This window comes from Paramisgurnus dabryanus, chromosome 13 (assembly GCF_030506205.2).
Source record: "Paramisgurnus dabryanus chromosome 13, PD_genome_1.1, whole genome shotgun sequence".
NCBI lineage: Eukaryota > Metazoa > Chordata > Actinopteri > Cypriniformes > Cobitidae > Paramisgurnus > Paramisgurnus dabryanus.
The window spans coordinates 12,782,880-12,806,857 of NC_133349.1; the positions used below are offsets into that span (position 1 = coordinate 12,782,880).

The 23,978-nt window shown below is 41.4% G+C and overlaps 1 protein-coding gene across 2 annotated transcripts; it reads right to left on the reverse strand.

Moving 5' to 3' along the window:
- Positions 1-895: 895 nt before the first annotated feature.
- Positions 896-23,087, reverse strand: arid1aa (AT-rich interaction domain 1Aa). 2 transcript variants are annotated; one of them, XM_065245259.2, is made up of 20 exons: positions 21,865-23,087; positions 16,493-16,690; positions 15,577-16,179; positions 13,910-14,020; positions 11,567-11,762; positions 10,060-10,149; positions 9,786-9,950; positions 8,232-8,556; positions 7,978-8,126; positions 7,728-7,831; positions 7,413-7,622; positions 7,092-7,296; positions 6,310-6,442; positions 6,062-6,222; positions 5,743-5,884; positions 5,537-5,659; positions 5,338-5,434; positions 4,394-5,216; positions 4,155-4,285; positions 896-4,063 (listed from the first exon to the last, which is right to left on the reverse strand). In XM_065245259.2, the coding sequence occupies exons 1-20, from the start codon at positions 22,768-22,770 to the stop codon at positions 2,159-2,161; spliced, it is 6,777 nt and encodes a 2,258-aa protein (XP_065101331.2). In that variant the 5' UTR covers positions 22,771-23,087; the 3' UTR covers positions 896-2,158. The 2 variants fall into 2 exon arrangements, with proteins under 2 accessions (XP_065101331.2, XP_065101330.2); XM_065245258.2 differs by having other exon boundaries at positions 6,062-6,228.
- Positions 23,088-23,978: the final 891 nt, after the last annotated feature.

Genomic DNA, 23,978 nt, shown 5'->3' on the forward strand with positions numbered 1-23,978 from the left:
AACAAACATATCTTACTAAAAACATTACTTGTGTGCATTTTGAGGCAAAACAAATGGCACTGATGTATTTTAAGATATGTCAGTACAATTGTTTTCAGTTCGAACAGCTCTTACATTTATTTTAGTCTAGGACTAGTTCAATCCCTGTCCGGGAAACTGCCCCTACAGGTGTGCATCTTGATATATGTTCAAATTAGTCAGGGCAAGGTTTTTTAATACAAGCAGCTCAAACATGCATTTCAGGGGAGGTTTCCTGGACATGGATTGAACTAGTCCTAGACTAAAACAAATGTAAGAACAGTCCAAACTGAAAACAACTTTGACTGACATATCTTAAAATACATCAGTGCCCTTTGTTTTGCCTCAAAATGCACACAAGTAATGTTTTTAGTAAGGCATGTTTGTTAAAACCAGTTACATTTAATAAATAAACTAAGGCCTAGTCCTGGTTTAAAATAATCCCCGTCCGAGAAACCACCCCCTAGTCTGTAACTAAGATAAGCCCTGTTTGGGAAACGCCCTATAGGTATATCAAAATATATATACTAAGATATTTTTTATGTATTATTCATTTCAACTGGACTGCCCTTAGGATATTTTCCCCACAAATCTAGAATATAAATATTTGGGTTTTGGTAATATTGCTTCAACTTTTTCTTTGGTCAACTGGATTATAGAATTAAATCGTAATTCATTACTCTTTTCAACTGACTAGTCACTTGCACCAGAACTATATTGAACTAAAATATTAACCAATGTATTCAATATATTTTATTACATGTACAAACAGCAGCTGCAAAATAGCGTGATTTTACCTTTTTTGTTAAAGCACTGAATTCTGCTAAGACCACATCCTTAAACCTAATTAAATATAATAAAAATAATCACAAACATCTTACCAAGATTTAATGTACATTTATTCTTACCACGTGGAACATATAGTATAAAGATTTCATAGTGAATAAATGATATTCATTGAGCCAAAAAGGGAAAAAAACAAGGAATTTACATTAAGCTACATAGTCTGAAATACAAATATGCAGAATTCATATCACTGGAGAAAAAATATCTCAACTGTGTTTCTTCATCTAGAGTTATTTAGTTGTACCAGGAGATGAAATTAAAATATTTCAGTTGCTTGCAGCACTATGAAGGAACCGTGGAGGCCAAACGGTGGTTCAGTTTATATACCTAGGGATACCGATGCAATTAACCCAACTTGAGTGTCCGTTCTCATTCTTGATAGATAAAAAGGGGTAAGAAGCAATAGTGTGAAAGACAGAGGGAGAAAGAGAGAAAAAGGGGTGTAAATGTACAACATCTTATATACAGTACAGCCAGAGCTGCATCTCAAGTTGAAAACCAGTCCTAGGATGTGATTTCATTATAGGGGTCAATTCATACAATCAAGGGTTAAAGAGAAGAGGTCAGGGTGTTGTATGTTCATGATACTTTGGGGAGTATTCTCTTCACCAGCAAACTAATGTTTAAAAACACTTTAAAAACCGAGCCAACATTGTCCCGTGTGGAACAGTGCAGTATGTTTGTAGTATAAGTTGTAGTAACAGTTTCAGAGTACTGTACAGAAACGATAACTCATTTCTGCTGTACACACTTCCAAGTAAGGTTGACTGTGTGTAGCATCAAAATACAACCACCAAACAATGAAGGGTTCACCCGCCTATTTAGACTCCAAATGTGAACAAGAGCTGTGTATTATTTGCACCCTCTTGGGAAGGACAAAGGAACAGTTAACCCCAAAACTCACTGTAAACAAGACAGTAACTTTGGTAAATAGTTTGTTTTTAAGCTATTCATTTTATTCATTTATTTATTTTATTATAAAAAGTACTTTCCCCTCAGACAGGACACAAAAGTTGGGATCCCTGTCCGTGTCATCAAGTTGGCATCAGTGTTAAAGTTTGTGTCAGTGTGTTGAGGCTCTGGTTCATGATCCACAGCATATTCGTGACACCCTTCCCAAAGTGAGACGCAGAGAAAAGGGGGACCAGTGGGTGTAATATGAAAGGGCTTGCATAAATAAAAAAACCGAAACAGTCATTTTCCTCTGCTTTCAGTCCCCACTCACCAAGGGGGAGGGCAGGCAAGGGGGAAGTATGAAAACCAGAGAAGGTGGAGCCATAGCTCCGCACAGCTGTCATGACTGGCCTATCAAAAAGAGTACATCACAGATGACGTGGGACACCATAGAGTTCATAAGGGGAGAGACAGAAAGGTCCAGTAGCCGTGATTCATAGAGCGTAAACTCAGAGTGGTTCTCCTCCACCTTCGCGAAAGCAAGCAGAGCCCGAGCAGCTCGCCTCATCATGTCCACACTTGTCGGCTCGAAGTGTGTTCCCTGCATGTGCATTAGGGAACCTTGGCTCTGTTGGAACTGTGTAGCCGCTAAGCTGTCCTCCAAGAAGCCCAAAAGATTCCCTACACTCCCTTTCTGTACCGCAATGGCACGGGCTGCCATGCTGTCACCCTGTGCAAGATTGGCTAGCAACACGACTGCCATCTCCCGGCAGACAGGCACCTTTCGTTCTCCAACTAGTCGTACAAGGTTCCCGAACAACTTCTCTAATCTACTAAAAGGTGCCGTTGCCAGAATGAGGTCCACATTGTTGTCCTGAATGCTGAGCTTACAGAGGGTCTCCAGGACTAGTCTCTGAGGGGACAATGAACCGTTAAGCCCGAGACTAGGGAAGGGGTCTTGGGCTTCAGCTGAAGGACAAACAGCCCAATGGAGCAAGCCATCCAGCAGTGGCAGGCAGATGCTCTCAGTGTAGACAGAGAAATCAAGCTGGCCTGAGATGTTGGCAAGAGTAACCAAGCAATTTTCCCGCAGCAGTTCCAGACAGTCCCACCACCACTCGTCTTTCTTCTTACCAACACTCTCATCCACCTCCTCTTCTTTCTCATAAGTTAAAGGGGCCTGCTTGCGTTCTGGATGCCGATGGTGGAGAAGCAAAAGGCGACCCAGTAGTAGCAGCAACCCTGGATGCTTTGACATCTCCAGGTCGTTGCCTGGAACGAATGAGAGGCTGCGGACAATGTTGGAGACACACATGCAGCGACGAGAGAGGGAATCTTGCCAGTCAGAAAGTGTGACAAGTGGAGCTTCATCCTTGCTGTGTGGCTCATCTTCTAAGATGGCAATGGAGCGCTGGCCCAGTAACGCTGGGCTTGGAGGTGCAGGCCTGATGTTCTCTGGAGTTGTTGTCTCTGATCCTTGCTTCTCTTGATCTTTCTCTACATTTGATTTTCCCTCAGATTCTAAGCAGTCAGCAGGCCTTTCGTCAATCGTATCTGAAATTCCATTAGTCACATTTTCAGTAGATGACTGCTCAGAAGGTTGTCGGTCCATTTCCTTCCTGTGCTCTTCACTGGATGACGGTGAAGGTGCTTGGCTATCCTTCGGCACTGCTTTCTTTTTGTCCGAGGCCTGGACAGGAAGAATCCGTTTTCGTAGATGTGACAGGTCCATCTTGCTTTCAAAGTGTGTCTGGATGTGTTCTGTTGTATCACCTCCACCAATACTCCAGTGCAGTAGGCCACTATCAAATTCCTGCAACCGGCCAAGTTTATTCGAGCAGTCCACCACAAAAGAATCATTTTTTCTTACAACCTTTAAAGGAAGCTTATCAAACTTGCTAGCCTGCTTGGGCCTTTCCTGAGCCACAGCCACCTCTAGAGATGGTGGATCTGAAGTATTGGGTTCTCCGTCTATTGCTTGCCCATCTTCTTTCTTCACAGATTCTTCACAAGTCATCTGCTTGTCTTCCTGTTTAATTTGGAGAGGTTCTTGAGCAATGTGTTGTTCCTCCGGTTTTGACGCCTGTATTTCCTCTCCTTCATCTTCCTCCTCCATTTGTCCATCTTCCTCCATGCCCTCTATCAGTGTTTCGTCATCTACAGTATTTTCATCTTTTTGGAGCACACTAGGATCCAATAGAGCCCTTTGTCCCGGATCACCGACCTCATATTCCTTCAGGATGCCAAAGATCTCAATGAGGCAACGGCGGAAATACTCTACTATTAGTTCCAGGAAACCCGGGAGCTTCAAGAAAATGAATAAGAGATTAGCATGTTATTTAAAGGACTTAAACGTTCAATCATTGATGCCAATTTTTTTTTGCACAATGACTTACCTGAATAAGGTTGAAATTTGAAATACTGTTGTCATCATACAACAGGATGTTGATGGTATCTAAAGCCCATGTGCTCTCAGCCAACAGTCCTGATTTTAGGGACATCATGACTCTCCATGCTTCTGGAGTGCCTATTACAGGAGCATAAAGTATAACTGAGTTTCTAAAACAGAATTTCAAATGTAAACGGTTTCAGCATACATATGCACAGACATTCACTACAGTCAATAACCACTTACCAATCTCTTTCATGGTAAGACGTCTACGTGATTTGAGAATGGGTTGTGTGGCCTCTAGGGAGCCAGGAGGGAAGGGCAGGTCTCTTCTCATTAGTGGAGGCTGTACTGGGGGAGGTACAATGTGAGATGCAGGGACTGGAGGTCCCGCCTTTTGCATTTTGATATTGTAGGGCGATTTGCTAGGCGAAGTCCTGCTTTCCATGGGTCGGGGCATGGGCGTGGGGCTTGACACCTGTGGAATGTGGTTCTGCATGGTTTGGGGAGACTGGTAGTTGGACTGCAAAGGTCTACTCATTGGTGGGCCTGCACCAACAGAGCCATACGGGGGCTGTCGTGGGCCAGGCCACTGCCCATCATGATTCATGCGTGGCTCAGATGACATCATCTCTTCAGATCGGTTCATCGAATGGTATGCAGGGCCCTGTCCAGGACCGGTAGGAGGTCCCTGACGGTTGGGGTAACTACCATAGCCCATATCACCTCGGCCCTGCCACATGGCACCTTGAGGAACATCAGGGCCGGACTGCATTGGACTGCCTATCATTTGAGGCGGCATGGAACCCTGTGAGTTAGGGCCTGTCCCCGCTTGCATCCGATCCCTTCCAAAGGGGAAAGGGTACTGATTCTGAGGACCAGGTGGACGGTGCTCTGAGCCAGGATAAGAACTGTTATATTGGTTAAACATCTCTTGCTGACCAGTTGAGGGACCACTAGGGGGAGCCTGTGACGGTGGCTGCTGTGCATTGTATGGTCCACTGAACATCTCACCATCGTGATGCCGTTTAGCTGGTGGGTAGCTTCCATCACCTGGCCTTTTGTAGTTCTAAACGCAAATTACATTTAAAATACATGACTATCCTTTAATTCAAATTTATTCATTACAACAAAGCCTAATTGAAAAACATGAAATCATTTCATTAACAGGAACTGAAAGAGTCTCCTACCGATTGTTGTTGTGGGTACATTCCAGGCTGCTGATTCGGATAGGAGCCACCAGGAGGCGCACCCTGCCCAGGATACTGATTAGCATACGGTTCATGCCTTCACAGAACATGTGACACAAAATAATGTATGTTTAATACAACAAAATAAAATGTACAAGTTAAGACAAAACAGAGCAAAGTAAATGATTCGTGGACTGACCGCTGTTGCTGTGGAGGGTATCGATTTGGTGAATACATCCCAGATTCAGCATTAGCAGGCAGAATGTTTGGCTGTGGCACTCCAGGCCCCATGCTGCCTTCTGGGCCTATCCCTGTCTCTGGCCTAGACAGTTTCAATAGAAACATTAACCTAACTGAAAACTTAGGAAAAATCTAGAAAGATAAAACAAAGGTTCAGTATAATACCTTCTGTCATAACCAGGACCATATGGATACTGGTGCCTCTGACCCATGGGCATGTTTCCCATAGGGCCTGGCGGTCCCCTGTTGAACTGATCACCGAGACCGGTGTTGGGTCCCTGTCCACCAGGTATAAACTGCTCTCCAACTAGAACCACAAACACACATCTCAATACCTTGTGTATATAATAAAATAAGCCATAAAGTCATATGTAATAAAACTAAAACAACGAGTAAGGTTTACAATATACACCGAAGTGGAAATTTGATTTGGTCCATTACTGTTAGATTTTTGTTGGGTCTACCAAATTTACAGGATATGTACCTTTACGCATGCCACTGAAGTGGTCTTTACTTGGTTCGTAGGGTCCCATTCGACCAGGCATCTCTGGAGTGCTCATGCCCGACTGGTAGCCGGAGTTGGGTGTCATAGTGTTTCTCCGAGAAAAGGCTGGGTCATCAGCAAAAGGATCCTGCAGGTTCACACTGCTCCTAAGAAACAAGGCAGGTAAGGAGTGGTTCACAGCCAAACAAAATTGACAACGAAAGCAAAAAACAACCACCAAAACTCACCTGCCACTTTGCATTGGGGGCATTTGGCTGTGTGGGGTAGAGGCAGGAGTGGGAGGCTTCAGGTCTCCGCTTTCCGCCATGGAGCTACTGGTGGACTGCGGAGTCTGCGGCCCCTGGAGAGAGCCAGAACCAGCTGTTCCATGCAAAAAAAGTTGAGATGGGGAAAAAAGTAATATTAATATGCAGAACCTAGACACTAGTAATAATAGAGATATTCTCAAACTTAAGCTGTTTTCAGTTTAGATAGCTCTTTCATTTATTTTAGTCTAGGACTAGTCTAATCCCTGTCTGGGAAACCGCCCCTTTGAGAGGTTAAATGTACAAATCATAGCGTCTAAGTCTTTTGGGGGCGGTTTCCCGGACAGAGATTAGACTAGTCCTAGACTAAAAGAAATGTAAGAGCTGTCCAAACTAAAAACAACTTGCACTGACATGTCTTAAAATACATCAATGCCCTTTGTTTTGCCTCAAAATGCACACAAATAATGTTTTTAGTAGGGCATGTTTGTTAAAACTAGTTATATTTCTTAATTAAACTAAGGTCTAGTCCTGGCTTAAGTTAATCCCTGTCCGGGAAACTGCCTCATAAAGATAAGTAATAAAGTTTGACCAACATAGATGTGCCATTTCAATAAAAAATGTCTTTGTAAAAAAATAGAGTAAAAAAGATTAAGATTAGGTAAAATTTATCTACCCGACTATGATTTGAAATTGCAAAAGTGGTGTACATTTTAAATTGTCATGGACTTGGCATTGTAAGGGTCAAAGATAGCAGCACTTACCTGGGGAGGGAGGCTGAATTTTTGCCTGGTTCTTTTTGGTATCTCCAGAAATAATGTCAGGTGGTGGGTCCTCTCCACGCTCAATCTTACATTCAAAAGCATATAGACACTGGATGTACTGCTTTTTCAGAGAGCTGGCTGCACTGCTGGAGGTCCCTACATTCAGATTTGTGGCCAACTCCCTCCATTTTTTGTTCTTATTTACCTGCAATTACACACAGTTAAATATAAGCAAAGAGTCTTGAGAGAAAATGAGGTGCTGACATTAGTGCAATAACAATGATACACAAAAATGAACATTATTTACACATTTCTTCTTACCTGTGTAAGACCTCCAATCTCTTTGACGCACATGTAGAGGCGGAAGAGATCAAGGGGCTTGCGTCCCACAGCTGGTAGGTTACTCATGCCCAAAGCTTTCTCCTCAATGAAAGCCAGGTAACGGTCCACCCACATCTTTCTTTCTGGCTCTGGGCCAAGCTCATACAATCGAGTGATCTTCTCATTGGTTGTTGTGGAGGAATTTGACTTCTGAGCAGAACAAATTGTTTGGAAGACGTTACAAATGAAGCAACAAACACTGAAGTTTAGACTGCTATTCAGACATTATATTCTCTGTCATAATTTTAAGCAAACCTTGGATTTTGATTCTGTCTTAGGTGTCCCCTCAGCTTTATTATTTATTTTTTGTGTCTGGTTTAGTTTTCCATCCATCCCAAAATCAGGACCAGGGGACATGCCTAAGAGAAAAACAGATACTTCATCTGATATTCTGAAATGGCAAGATATTGGTTTATGCAAACTATAATTTTGTATTTATTCTGGTCTGAACAAAGATTTTATTACATTTGTAAACAATTATAGTTAAGTCTGTTTTCTAGCTTACCACTAGTGTTGTTCGCCATGTTACCACCCATGGGAAAGGTAGGACCCTGTGGGTTCATCATCCCTGGCATGTTGTTCATGGACGGTCCATATGGAGGACCTGAACTCATCATACCCGGACCAGGAGACATATTGGGGTATCCCGGTAGCCTGTGAAGGAAAAAACAACATTTAACCTCTAGCTGGCTCACTGGCTAAATTTAAATGAATGTTAGACAGTGATGTTGTTGTGCAAGGTCTGTTCCAGTTGTGTACCTGTTGTGTATGGAGTTTGCTGGTCCGTGCTGCATTGCAGCAGCGTCCTGTGGCTTTCTGTTAAGGCCTGGGGGTGGGCACATCCCCGATCCTACTTGAGGCGGCATGTTGCCCATATTAGGGCCCACATTGGGACTCATGTTGGGACCCATGTTCGGGCCATAAGGACGTGCACCCATCTGGCCATGAGGCATCCTAGCAGAAGGCATGCCAGGATACATTGGCCCTCCTCCTTGTCCAGACATAGGGTTCATGGATCCACCCATGCCAGGACCTGAGTAACTGGCATTAGGCATGCCACTGTAACCAGGTTGCCTAGGGAAACCTAAAGAGGAAGATGGCAATATGTAATATGATACCAAGTTTGTTTGGAAACACTGTCAAGGCCACCGAAACAATGCTTGCACTGTTTTTTTTTTAAATATTTATACGATACGTTGAATTGCAGAGCAAACCTACAAAAACTATATTACTGAAAAAACATGATAAAAAAACTATTCTTAATGGCTATCATGTTTATTTAAATAGTATTTAACATATGCTGCCTATTTTGTAAAGGGTTTTTAAGCAGAATGGAGTATGAATCTCAACAATCTGAAATTCACAAAAAATATCAGCAGAATTGGAACGCTTGATTTAAGTTTTACACATCCACAAAGTAGATTTTTTACATAATTTGTAAAATGTTTATATAGACTTGTATTGGATGCATTTTTTACCATTAAGGGTGTTCTACTATTCTCCATTTAACATATTTTAGCATGGTTTAAAGCAACACCAAATAGTTTTTTTACCTTTTAAAAAACGTTTCCAAAAAAGTTTCAGTGGTTCATCCACTCAAAACAGGGTGAATGGCACTTTCACATTCGCTTTGCAGCCCTCTATCGGCCAAAACCCCACTAAAGAAGTTTCCAACCGTCGGGTAGTGGTCCTGTAGTTCGAGTGAAAACTACAAAAACTTGCTTTACGGCAGACCTACAATCCAATCAGAGCCAGCTATGCTGCAGTATTTACGACAGTGCTAATGAACAATTACGCGTCTAACCTGTAGGGGGAGCAAAGAGCAAAAACTCTTTAGTGTTGCTTTAAATCCACACATTTTACCAAAATCCTAAAAAACAAAAAGTCTACAATTTACTTCTGGCCATTGTCAATTAGCATCAGCCAAATGTTGTGGAGTATGGCTGCTTCATTGCTGGGATTGTAAGGAGACTTTCAGGCTTTTGAGCGTTTTAGCAGCTTGCAGTTCTGCTCTAACCCACAGTCACTGTAGCAGCCCAACTGACGTGAGCCATGCTACGTCAACTCCCTTTTTTACTGGAGCTAAAAATAGACCCACTGTGATCTACTGGTCGCATAAAGAAAGACAGAGTAAGAGTGAGGAGGATTTGAAGGGACAGAGTTGGTGTTGAAAGAACTTTAATAAAAACAACACTTGAATACAGAATCAACCTACAATACTGCATCACTCTTTCGAAACAGGACATTGTTTAAATAGCATCACAATAGTGTTTCTCTAAAACTACTGTAAACCGTTACAATCAAAACACGTACCTTGCGGGCCATACTGACCACCCTGAGGCCCGTAGTTGCCCATAGAGTTGTTTTGCTGAAAAGGAACCATCCCAGCATGCACCTGGCCTCCAGAAGACTGACGAGGTGACAATGCAGATTGTGGAGAACCATAGGGTGCCATCTGAGGGTTTCTCTGAATATATGCTATGAAAATAATAAGATTAATGTAACTATAACAGAAGACAGAGAGCATGATGATGGTGACCATGGCTTTGTATCGTTGTTTTATAAAAAAATTTTTTGCCCGAGTTACCTCTGTCTTGGCCCATGCCAGGCATGTTCATGGAAGGGTGCATGACCACTTCAGACTGTCCACTTGAAGGACGAGGAGGCATCTGGTTCCCTTTAAATATGCAAATCATGGTTATAAAGAAAAGCACAGATTTTATTGTAATAATCAATAACTGTCATAACATTGCTATCCCTTAAAAAAAAAAGTTATAGTTATAGTCGTGCGAAAGGTCTACGACGTAACCTGTGGGTAGCTCTGCGTAGCCTAATGTGCACCGTGCAAAAACGTTAAAGGGACACGCCACTTTTTATGAAAATATGCTCATTTTTCAGCTCCCCAAGAGTTAAACATTTGATTTTTACCATTTTGGAATCCATTCAGCCAATCTGGCTATCACTTTTAGCATAGCTTAGCATAATCCATTGAATCCAATTAGACCATTAGCATCGCGCAAAAAAAAAAAAAAAAGAGTTTCAATATTTTTCCCAATGATATTACGCACTGCCCGAAAATAGTCCCCTTGGTAACTTTCAGTAGCAGGGGACTATTTTCAGGCAGTGCGTAATATGGCACCTCCTGCAGCCATGTTACAGCAGCAAAGTCCTTGATTATTACGCCAGAATAAAAGTATAGTTTCTACCCACATCTGCTTAGAAAATTCCAACTTTTCATTTCCCATTGGTTTTAGTACACAATGTAACTACAGAAGAGTCGAGTTTTAAATTGGAAAGATATCTCTATCTCTTTGGGGGTTTTTTTGCGCGATGCAAATGGTCTAATCAGATTCAAAGGATTATACTAAGCTATGCTAAAAGTGCTAGCACCAGACCCGGATATCAGCTGAATGGATTCCAAAACGGTAATAATTAAATGTTTAACTCTAATGGAGCTGGAAAATAGTATTTTCAAAAAAAAAGTGCAGGTGTCCCTTTAACAGCGCATCGGTTCTACGCAGGCCACAAGCGCTGTGATTGGTTGACTAGAACCCCTCCCGTCAGGTAAAAAAAACTGGTTTTGCCGTTTGCGACTGTAAGAACAAAGATTAGCCAGGTTGAGGAGTGATTTAACTCAAACTGCAACAAATCGCAGGCTATTTACTTCCATCACTGCTGGGCTTCTCAAAACATACACAACAAGCTGCTGCTGCTTCTTCGTTTGTGGGTTTTTTGGCTAATGCCTACCAGCAGTCTGCATGTGTGTTTGCATGCCGACGCGGATGACGTCAAGTATATATGAACCACGCGTAGCCTACACCATCGTGGCTATGCCGTAGGACATACGCACAACCATAATGAGCCCGTTATCCAATTCCCAAAATAAAATGCATGAATGAGCTGCCTTAATTTAAGAACACATATCTTAACATATATCAGTGTTATTGTTTCGCCTCAAGATCCACACAGGTAATGTTTTTTTGTGAAGTTTGTTTGTAAAAACTACTTAAAACGTCCTAATATCTAAGGTCTAGTCATGACTTAATCTAAACCCTGTCCTTGGAACTGCCGCTAAATTGAGGTTTACTATATACCTGGAATTGTGGCAGGGGACAAAGGGCCAGAGCGAGATGCAGGCGAGCCCACTGGGGGAGACGTGTGGGGGGAGAAGGGTGACTGTGCAGGATTACTCTGTTCTCCTTGACTGCTGGATACTCCAGATGTGCTGACTCCAGGGCTCAAAGTGCCCTCTGTACCAGTAGGCAGGTCATCAATAGAGCCAGAGAGATCCTTTTTAGAGAGAGAAAGATTGACATTGGGTCAGATGTAAAATATTCAAAGCATAATAAAAATGTCAAGAAACTTTAATAAAATAACTAATAATACAAGCACTACAATTTTAAGGTAAATTCAAGTTTTACATTTGTGCAAAGCAACATTCTTCATGGCTTCATCTCTATTCAACCACCATTTTCTCATCTCATCAGTCAGCAATATTCAGCTTTTACACATTTAAAAAAAAAATGCCTGTGACCCTGTCTGTGAAACCCAAGATAAAGTCTTATAATCGAATTATGAGATAAGGAGCATCTTTGGCATGACCTTACTCAGTCAATACTGAAGAGATATATATATATGTGTATATATGAAGGTTACATTTTCACAGAATCTTCTTTACATAATGTTGGATAATTTTATATTGAAAAATTATAAATCACACAAAATGACTTTAGAAGGGTATTTTATATGTGGGGTCATATTTTTAGACCAAAAAAATCATGCTCTATTAAGTAACCAGGATGTATGTTGTAGTGAAAATGTGCCATCAAATAATACTCGAACAAAAAACCCCTAAGAATTCATACTCTGAAAATCATCAAATCAGCACTACAATGGCAAATGTGATTTTACAGCAAAAACTTTTGACTCCCCCAGCGACAGCTTCATCCACGCAACAGTGAACTCTGGCACACTTTTTTCTGGGACACACACTTACGCTCAAGTGCTCTCATACACATACAATCACACCGCCAAAGGCTGCTGGCCTTATTTATCTCATCTGGGAGGGAAAAAAGTGAGATCACAGCGTCCCTGAAGTTGCCATGGCTACAGCAGACGGCAGCACGTGTGCTGAGTCAGCACAGCTGGATGTCTCTCCATGTGTCCTTTTAAACACAGTCTGGCAGGTCACAACACACTCAAACGTAATTAAATTTTGCAGACGGAGGAGCAAAAATCACATGGCGAGGACGCAGAGGTACTGAATGAACCGTCAACACTAAGATTTTAGGTTACAAGTAATAGCATGTTAGGGATAATATGGGAGTCACATATAAAGTAAATATTTTCTCAAAGTGACCATACACAGCAAAAACACCATACACAGCATGGGTACCACCAGGTACATTCATTCTTTCATTACGATATGGTCATTATATGGCACATTAACTACTAACTACTGAGAAATAAGTGTTCTAGATACCGTTGAACAAAAACAGCACATTAAGTTCAATACGGCAGCACATTGATAACGTGAAATCTCATTGGTTCTCGCTTGTCTCATGATCAATTTGTCACGGGACATGAAATAAAAAATTGGCGTTACTGATAGTGCTGCCTCACGATTAGTCACGACTAACCGTTTGCAGAATAAAAGTTTTTGTTTACATAATATATGTGTGTGTACTGTGTATAATAATTAAGTATATATAAATACACACACATACATGTATAATTTTAAGAAAAAAAATAATAAATATTTATATTTACATATAATATAAACTATATATAAATATAAAAATGTATATACACATGCAAATGTTTCTTAATTATATACACATGCGTGTGTGAGTGTGTGTATTTATACATAATTATTATACACAGTACACCCATATATATTATGTAAACAAAAACCTTTATTCTGCAAAGATTAGTCGCGACTAATCGTGAGGCGGGACTAGTTACTGATGTGTTGCTATGGATGATATATGATGTACTGAACAGTAAATAAGCTCATAATATCAATTGTTTCACTTTAGACAACATGTATTAACCCCCTTTAAGCCATTTTGATTACTTTATGATGTACGTGCTCTCTGAAGCTTCGCCATGTTGACCACCATATAACAAGACAACATGATGGCATTTCAGTCTAAAATTTTTGGACTTCAACTAACAAAACAAAGTCACATGCATCTGGGTTGGCGTAAATTAGAGCATTTTCATATTTTGGTGACATGTCCCTTAAAACTGCGTAACGATTAATCGCGACTAATCGACACACAGCTAATGCTGAATTATCATCCTCTAGAATCACCCCAGCAGAAGCACCACAACAATAACACTGTTAAAAACTTAATATAATATGTGTTATGCACAATTTAATAGAGTCAAACACAGCCTGTGCAAGATGAGGAAAAAGGAGAAATCAGACATACTGGTAGACTTGAGGGTCTGCCCTGGATGTCCTCTGTACTTCCCTTAGATGCCAGAGGCTGACTGGAAGGAGGTGCACTGGACTGAGAGCTAAAAGACTCTTGGGAAATCTCCTGTTGGAAAAAAGTATATACTCTATAGCAGGGGTTCTCAAAGTTTACATTCAAAGGTCCAAATCTGAATTCCCATTATTTTCATAGGTCCGGCAAAACTTTATTTAAATCATTTGTTTATATAACAAATCAACACAAATAGTTTGGGATAAACATAAGTGTATTTTGCATTTAAAGTATATATTTTTTTTTTAATAAACACAAGAAATATGCCAAAAGTAAACAGGTGCAAAATACAGAGCAACCTAATTAGAGAAATGGCACAGTTTGTTCTCCATCATATGCATAAACCATGGCAAAAAAATTGTAGTTGGTAGGCAGAGACACTGACCAAAATTAGGGGTGCGCCTATAAATTGCCTGATGATCCTTGCTATGCTTCTCAATGAATAAGGTGAAATGCCGCTACATCCAAAAGCCAGGGGGCGCTGTTGGGCAGAAACTTAATATGTGCTGCAGACGAAGAACCAGACACACGGAGCTCCAGGAAATGTCTTAAGGATATATTTATATTGCTGTTCTTCAAACCTTTTCAGGTATTTTCATGATAATAAAGAATATGTATAAGATTATGTTTGACGAGTGTTGCTTTTTTAAATGCATGTTTTAAACTATTTAAACCAACAGTGATTGGTAAGGACTGATCAAAAGCCGTAGTACATGAAGTAGCTGTGCATAATATCTGGGTGTTATGGCTACAGCGTAACACAGGAAATTTTTAAATAACTCGTTTTATTTTCGGACCAGGAATACTCTTAAACCCAAAAAGAAAAAAAAAACTAAACGAATGGTTTACAAGTTTAATATGCATTTGTAAAATAGCAAATGCACACATTTAATCAATCACATAGAAATTAATGCACTTGTAATATGAAGTGGACGCGGGTCCGGATCAAGTTGCCGTCGGGTCCGGATCCGGACCGGAGTCCGGACTTTGAGAACCCCTGCTCTATAGGCACTGAAAGCAAGGTGCACGCTGTACCATTTTGCCATACAAGTCCAACTTCTAGAACTGAAAATAATTTTTTTGTCACAGGACAAATGTTGTAGTATGATTAGATGTTGTTCATCGACTGCCATGGTTTTAAACTAAGATCTCATTAGGATTATTTTGTACAATTTGACCTGTCACTAAAGACAGTAAAAACCATACGGCTTATGACACAATTATGGACGTTATTTTGCTTACAACAGTTGCATGCTGGCAACTACAGTCTCGCTGTCAGAACATTACTTCAGGTTTAATTGTTTTCGTACCTAAAAATAGCAAATTCGGTTGTTTTGCTGTCCAATAAGAGTCTTTTTAAAGTGATGGCACCGTTATATTAAAGGCATTCAAGACTTCAAATAAACGCAAACTTTAAAACAGCAAGCAAAAATCCAATTTAGTTCAAACACAGCCGGTGAACAAACGTTTGCACTGCAGCAACGTTACACAAACAATAAATATGGGTTGCAAAAACACCAAACATCGCTCAAGGACACAATGATGACAGTCATTTAAGCATCATGCCAGACTCAACTCATTAAGCACCAATTTAATTTATTATAAAATACCTGAGGAGGAGGAGGAAAGCGCTGAAATGGCGATTGCTGCTGCTGCTGCTGCTGTTGTTGTTGTTGTTGTGGGGGATTCTGGGAGTACGTTGTGGGCGGTGCCTGCGACATCTGTCCGTGTCCAGCGGGCTGCTGGGATGCAGGTGTGGACGTCTGCGGTGGCTGCTGTGATGATGGCTGCTGGGAGCCTTGGCCAGGCGGGTAGCTAGGCTGGGTCTGGGATGCAGGAGGGGCCTGCGAGTTCCCCTGCTGTGGGGGCTGAGACTGAGGCACCTGTTGCTGGGGGTAAGGGGACTGAGCGGACTGGGGTGTCGCAGAGGTCTGCGAGTACGTGGACTGGGATGGGCCGGGTATTTGCGCCTGGGGCTGCTGGGGCATGTGGGGATGCTGGTACGGGGCACCGGCCTGTCCGTGTGGACCAGATGGTTGGGGGGCGTGAGGTTGCTGTGAATAAGGTCCTTGACCTCCTGGTTGGCCAGCAGAAGGCTGGGGATATGGTGACTGCTGCTGGCCAGAGAGAGGACCCTGGCCATGCTGGCCATAATACGGCTGTTGCCCCTGCTGCCCATAGGCCCCTGGTCCCTGTTGTCCATACGATGGCATCTGCATAAACAAGCAGAATGGCACTAAAGATCATGGCACCCATGGTATTTCCTACTTTGTCTTACTGGTACGATGACATATGGATAAACATGCAAACGAGGAAACAAAAACTTCCTTTAATCAAAATGTTGTGTACATATTAAAATAAGGACTAAGAGTTTATTGCTAATGAACAGATGGATTTTATTTATGATACGCTGTGACTTAATGATCCTTTTTCTTTAATATAACATTGCAGGCAAACAGACGTCATGTAAACCTCTTTCTTCAAAGCTGTTAAATACCACATGAGCCCTTTTTGAAAACCACTGACCTGTTGGCTGTACTGCATACGTCCCTGCATGCCTATAGGGTATCTTTGAGGGCCAGCGGGCCCATAACCCTGGCCTGGGTAAGGAGGACCCTGCTGGGGCCCTGGAGGTGGTCCCTGATGGGGCTGCTGTGAATAAGGACCACCTGACCCATATGGCTGAGCTCGCATTTTCCCCATCTGATCCATAGAGCCTGGCGTCTATAAAACAAGAGGGACATAAGAGTTGAGTAACAGCAACTCATAAATAATGACAGGAAAAGCACGGCAAGGACAGAAAAAAATGCAGGAGACCACAGGAGAAGTGAGAGAGAACAGCCAGAGGGGAAACGATAGTGGAAAATGAAAAAAAAAGACAGCAGAAATGCTCTGCCTCCGATTCCCACGGTTATTAACCTGACTGTTACCTTGCTCAGGCTTAGTTAAGGAAGTCAACAGTGCTATATATAACTCATTGCAAATGGAGGGCAGTCTGCCGAATATTTAACACATCCCAGCTGTAGCTCCGCTTGAGTCGCGGCCAAGCCAGCTTTTCCTTTTTTCGTAAAAAGACGGCAATCTTGGCACTGAATGAATGACACAGGGTTTAATGGCATGAGGCGAGAGGTCCAGCATGACTTGCAATGAGATGAGAGCTAGTGTAAAGAACCAGGATGAAGGGTCAGGTTGTAAATATTGGAGTTGGAATATCAGCGGGTTTTTTAGGTAGTATTGGGGATGTAGACAAACATGGACAACAAAATGTTACAAGTGGTCTTCATTTTCATTTTAGAAGCCAAACTTTGATGCCGTGACGACAATTTTACTGCATGCATGTGGAGCCATTTAAAATATTGAAAAATGACGTGTCTGTAAACATTTATTTGTACTTATTATGCAACATATGACATTTTCTGTGATAAGTGTATGTTATAAATTGACCGAAAAATAGACTCTTATGACCACTAGTAGGTGTAGAGTATTATACAGCAGTACACTTTGAAAGCATGTCAACCAAATACAATTTAAGACCATAAAATAAGCATATCAACTAGCCTAGGGATGCACCGATACCACTTTTTTGGAATACGAGTACAAGTACTTGCATTTCAGTACTTGCCGATACCGAGTACTTAATAAAAAAACATGATTTAAATTTACAGGTAACAGCTTTAGTCATATAATTTAACAAAAAAACAAAGGACTAGTTTTCCAGTTTGTTGTAAACTATGCCTCTTTAAACAACACAAGAGGCATTAACCCCTTACGCCGCTCGAACATAGACATTTCTCAGACCGCGGTATCGATTCCAGGTATCGGGGGACTTTTAACGAGTACTTTAGAAAATGTGGTATCGAGGCCGATACCATTATCGGTGCATCACTAATATCAACGTTTTTAAAAAGTATTAGAAAACATTTCACACAATCGTTGTTGCTGTTGAAGTTTGTGTGGCTCATTAAACTTCATAGCATAAAGCTTAGGTTCATTTTGGCAATGAGAAATACTAAAACAAAATATTTTGTGTTATGCTGGTAAACTTTAGGGTCATGCTGTTTTAAGTTGAATATCATTATTGGATACGTCTTTTTAACTAACAATTTCGGACATCGAGTGGCACCCAACAATGCACCGGTGTGAAACCTGCATCCTGTGTTGAGGTATGACCTACAAAACACAATATCTAATACAGTAAAGTACACATTTTATCTGTTTATATTGTATAAAAATATTATTATGATTTATAATTATCAAAATAACTACACTTTCAGAAGTATCAGTTGCAACAAATGTGACAGCAGTACAGGAAATTTTTTATTTAAATACTATATTAATTATTCTGCTGTTGCTTTAACTTCAAGTACTCCTCCGATGTTTATTTTCTAAGACATTACATTGTATATTAACTTCAGAAGAAATCATGAGAAACATTAACATTTCAAATAATGAGGTTTATGATTAAGTGCTACGTTTTTAAAAAAAAGTCTTGTTGAATGAAATCACATAGCTTTTCCGAAGTACCCAGAACACACAAAACAGACGTTGGTTTCACAATACCAAATGACGCAATGTTTGTTCGGATTCAACTACATTAATCCACTAATATGAAATGTATATGATGTTGATATGTTACAATGCCCCTTTATAGTTTCAGCCCTTTGGCTACAAAAAGGAAATGGACAAAAATTAAACCGAAGCAGCAGCCTGCAGCATTTTTAAATGACCTTTTCTTTTGCTCCATTTGTAACACATTTCAAAATAATAGCACTTTATATAGTGAATACAAGAACATCGGGCAGTAAGAAATACATAACAAAACAACAAGCCTTCATCACAGGCCTGTGCCTTGTTCACAGATGGGCAGTGAGTCAAACACAACACAAAGTGAAAAATAGCCAAACAAAAAAAAAAGAACACTGTGTCACTGTATCGGATTTGCCCCAGTAAATCATTATTTGGATGCCCGTTTGAAATTTGGCTCGAATTCAAACCTTGAAATAAGGCCCAGTCTGGCACGTGTTAGAAGTATGAAATGACTAGGGGCAAGTTGCTCTTGACATTTTTCAAGTGTCCGATTGGAAAAATAAAATAAATAAAGGCAGCACATGGCTAATCTGCATAAGATAAAGCGAGGGCTCCCTTGGCAGGATAGTCTGCTGGACGGGCGCTCTGATTGGACATGGGGGATGGGGTGGACACCAGAACACTTTTACAGATCCACTGAGAGCAGACAGGAATGCTTTCAGAGACTGAAGTGAAGCATAATCATAACCTCGGTTTCTTTAGGGTTTATATTCTCAGATCTTATTAGTGGGGAGTTTAAATCAAGAAAATATCCTTAATTTCCAACAATCAATTTCCAGCATAGTTAGAGATATAATCTTGCTTTTCACCTCAAATGGCACAAACACCAAATCAGCAATGTCACCTTTACTCACAAGAAAACATCACATTTTAGGTTGCCGAAACGTGACAGAGGCCATCAAATGTTATGTTTGGATTTGGGAAATGAACACTTTAGATGCAGGACATTCAATCTGTCCTGTGATATTGTTTTAGATTGTTGAATGGTGTAGCACCATTCAACTAAAAAGCACACTAATTTTGAAAAACGTCTTTACTTTTTCACAGGTTCTCACTTCCACTAATGTGCAGTGGGAAGAAACGCAGTACTACAGAGCAGAATATCACAATACATCACACCGTTTCCATTCAAAAAGTGCTAAAGTACCGTGGGGAAAAATAAAAGCTTGTGAAAAATCACAAGAAAATGACAGTTCACACAAAAACAAAACTAAAGGACCTAAATATAACTTTGTATCTTCAGTTGTTTGGACATATCTAAGAGACGACCCATTAAGATTTGATAAGGCACTCATTGACAAGAGTAGCTTGCAGAAACTGACTAAAGAGAAGACAATGAGCATCATCATACTGTATAAACGTGGCTACAACTATGGAGAATTCACAATTTTTTCTTGTTCAAAACCCAAGAAACTATTTTAGTCTGTCAAATAATATAAATTAGGGCTGGGCAGTATATCAAGCTTTGGTAATATATCTATATTTTCTCCCAGCGGGATATGGGATGAGACAATACTGTCTATATCTGTATGGATTGATATGACTCTACTTCCTTGCAACAGATGCTCTACCAGACATGTACACTGAGGTCAAACATAAGCTTTCCAAGCAGCTCGGATGTTGTGTAGCTGTATATTTTTATTTTCATTATACGCCGTTACTGGTAATACAGGTAAACGATACATCTCACACAAGGCTTTGACTTGCATGAATACATGTATTCCACTCAATAGAATATACAGGGATATTTATTGTATACCGCCATTCAGTCGATTACCGAGATATGAATTTTGGATCGCCAAGGCCTTATATAAATGTTAGGGGAATAAAATACGGATGCACTGATACAAAACTTCTCTGCCGATGGTGATATTTGATTACTTTTATGACATTCACCGATAATGATAGATACAAATAGTTCTGCTTTTTACTCATTTCAAATTATGTCATGACGAAATCCTAGAAGTGCAGAGCGTACAAACTGCAATTCTGCTGTCATTGTGACCCAATTCAAGACAGACACACACACACACAGTACTGAGATGCGTTTTCAGACGCTTTTGATTGCCATGATATAATCTGCCCTGTTTTTAAACAATCAGACAATATCAGATAGTTGAAGAAAAAAAACGTATCTGCCGATACCGATTAGGGGCTGATATTTCGGTGCATCCCGAGAATAAAGCGTACAATAATTGATAAACACACTATCATCTGTATCAATCACGGCCAGCTCATCTTCTCTTTTAATTGGAGTTTGATAAAATTCTGTTTTATTATATTACAAGTGCCAGGTTTAAAATACAAAAATGCATAAAGCATACTTTTTGTAGCAGTTAAAAATTGCATTTGTAAAACATAAATTACTCCCAACAGAAGTATGTGGTCGTATAATTCTTCCTAAATGCATGAATAACATGAACACTCAACTATGCAAACAGAGAGGCAGACAATATGAAGCAATGAGCGTGTGTTTCAATGTTACATCATGTGTAATTATAAATGGCCAAGAGCACAGGATGCAGAGCCAATCAGATCTCAGCTTGCATGTCAACCCAAGACCAACTGTCTCGTGCCTTTGACAGGAGGATTTTACCTCCACAATTCAAATCCCACTGCAAACCAATCTGCACTTACTCAAAATCTCTGGGCTGGTGTTTACAAACTGCTCGACATTCAATTCAGTCCACAGTTTAAAACCTGAGCTTTTTCTCAGCAGATGCACTAGTAAGATTGGATTAAAGGCTGATGAAATGCATTTCGAAAAAATATATATGGAAAATTATAAAGATGTTTTAGACGATACAAGTGTCACAAGAACGTAATGTATTTACGCGACACGGTTTTCAATCATAAAATATTCGCTAATTTTATGCTAATTTCCCCTTAATTAATTTCGCAATTAATTTAGACGTGTATATTGAATGTTTTATAGTTTGACAAAATAACAAATAAAACAAAACCTTTATGAAAGAGAAACAGCTTAATTCCTTTAACCCTCCTTGGTGGAAATGCGTATTTAGCTCATTCTGCTTTTTCACTATTATTAAACCACTTGGGGATCTGTCTTAAACTTATTTGACCAACAGTATTTAGATAAAGCCAACCATAAATGCAGGTTTTAATCAAGTTTAATCATTTTAACTAAAAATATAGGCTGTTAGACATGCTGCTTGGAAAAACCAAGGAGGCAGCCATTTTATAGACTCTCTTGCTCAGACAATAGCAGGCACAGTGCATTTCAGCCACTCACATGACTTAAGCTAGGGGGAAATATGGGTATTTTACATGTACTAGAACTGTAATTTTACCTGGTTTCTACCCATAGCCTGCCCGGTACTTCCAGGACTCATGGGCGGCGGGTGATGGGTCCTTTGTTGCCAACCCGGATGGCCCCCACCATACTGCCCACTGCTGCCCATATCTGCTGGTCCCTTAGCACCATCCTGGCTGTTGTAGTCGCTCGGTGTGTAGTTTGGGTAGCCCCTGGCACCACTCGGGGAGGTGAGGAGTTGGTTGAGGGTCGGGGTAGATGTTGGCTGTGGATTTCCCATGTTATACCTCTGATTATTGTAAGATGCAGCCATAGATCCTCCCGCTGCTGGCTGCTGTTGCTTGGCTGACTGCCCCCCTACCGCCTGAGCTTGAGGAGCGCTGCGCGGGGAGTTCATGCCGTAGCCCTGCCCCGGGTACGGGCTTCGGTTCCCGTACGGACTGTAGTTGTTGAACTGGTGGTTAGGGAAGCCGTGTTCATGAGAGTTGGGCTGATACGGGTCCATCATGTTGCTCGACAGCGCGCCTGGCCCCGCTGCAGCTGCCATGCCAGGGCTTTGTTGTCCGCCATGTTGATGAAAAGCCCGGCCGTACTGCTGACTGTAGCCATAGGAAGGTGGCGGAAACCCGGGTGCATGGTGATGTACCATACCTGGGTGGTTATTTCCTTCAGGTCCGGTGGTATCATTTTGATTATTGTTCACCCTCGACGGATTCCCGTTCCCGTTCTTCATCTCAGACTCCCCTCCTCCCCCAGCATTTCCAACATCGGCCCGGTCCTGCAGTTCCCCGCGAACCGGTGATCCGCTTTCTAATCCCGGCTCCTTATTTTCCTGCTGCTTCTCCCCCGGTACCGACTCCTCCTTTGGGTCTCGATCCGGTTTTTTTAGTTCGGAAGGCGGACTGGTGTTGAGAGAGGTAGCGCTGGCGACCTGAGCGGCCATGATACCCCCCTCTCCCTTTCGGCGAGTCGGTCACAATCAAACGCTGAACATTGAATGTAAATACAATAGTTTTACAACAATTTACCCGTGTCCCGACTCATCCCCACCCCTCACGCCGGACCGAATCCGGACTCCACCGTCGGCTCCGTTTTTTAGACTCTCTAGCACCCTAAATTGAGTTCCCGGGGAATGAAATTTAACCGACGCGGAATTTGTGGGGGGTTCTGTTGCAGAAGTAGACTACAGCCGCGGAACGGATCACACCAGCACGAGGCTCAGCTACATACAGCCATTTTACCGACGTGCGCTGAGACCGGTAAAACATGGGCTGGACTTTCTTCAGAATACGGAATGGATTCGGGGGACGAGGGGGGCTGGGTAGGGGGTGTTAAATTGACGTTGCATAACGACAAGGTTGAAAACAGCTCTCGAAAAGATTTTGTTGATTAAACTAGCTACAGTAGACTGAATATAATCGTATAACTAGTCATCATAGGGAATGCATTAGTTGTAGGTGAAGTAACCTGGGATAGGCTTGCCCTGCAGCTTGCTGTACTGGTTTTAGAGAGGCACTGCCTGAGCTGTGAAAACAAAGTCACAAACGCACACACCTACTTTATTTACTTTCAAGCCTAAAAGCACACCGATAAATACAAATATGGAAAGACAGCATGCTGTACATAAATCTAACAGAACAGGCCAGCAGTTTGAAGAATTGCCCTTCAGGCTCACAAAGTAATTTTACTGTTGGTAGAGGTGCATGAGAAACTGATGTTTAGGGGGTTGTGCTGATTAAAATGCGTTAGGAAAATAAGAGAAGGGAGGGTTGGTGGTGGGTTGAGCTAGTTTGCAAGCAGGAAGTGAAAATGAAACGAGAGGGAGGGAGAGAGAGAGAGCGCAAGAAGAAAATCAGATAAACCACACAAAGTGGTTGAAAGGCAGAATACATTATCATCACAAAATAAGCCCCTCTATTTATACTGTGGTTCAGTTTGGAATCCAAAAAGAGATAGAGCAAGAATCTCTAGGGGGAAAATATCATTTTAGGAGAATAACAAGCCGTCTCTCGTTCTCTGCTCTCCCCACCCCCTCTCTCCCTGCCTGCCTCTCTCGCTCGCTCGCTCGCTCGCTCTCTCTCTCTCTCGCTCGCTCTCTGTGTCGAGCTGAAGCTCTGCTGGTTGCAAAAGCAGCACAACTCTGCTTTGGTA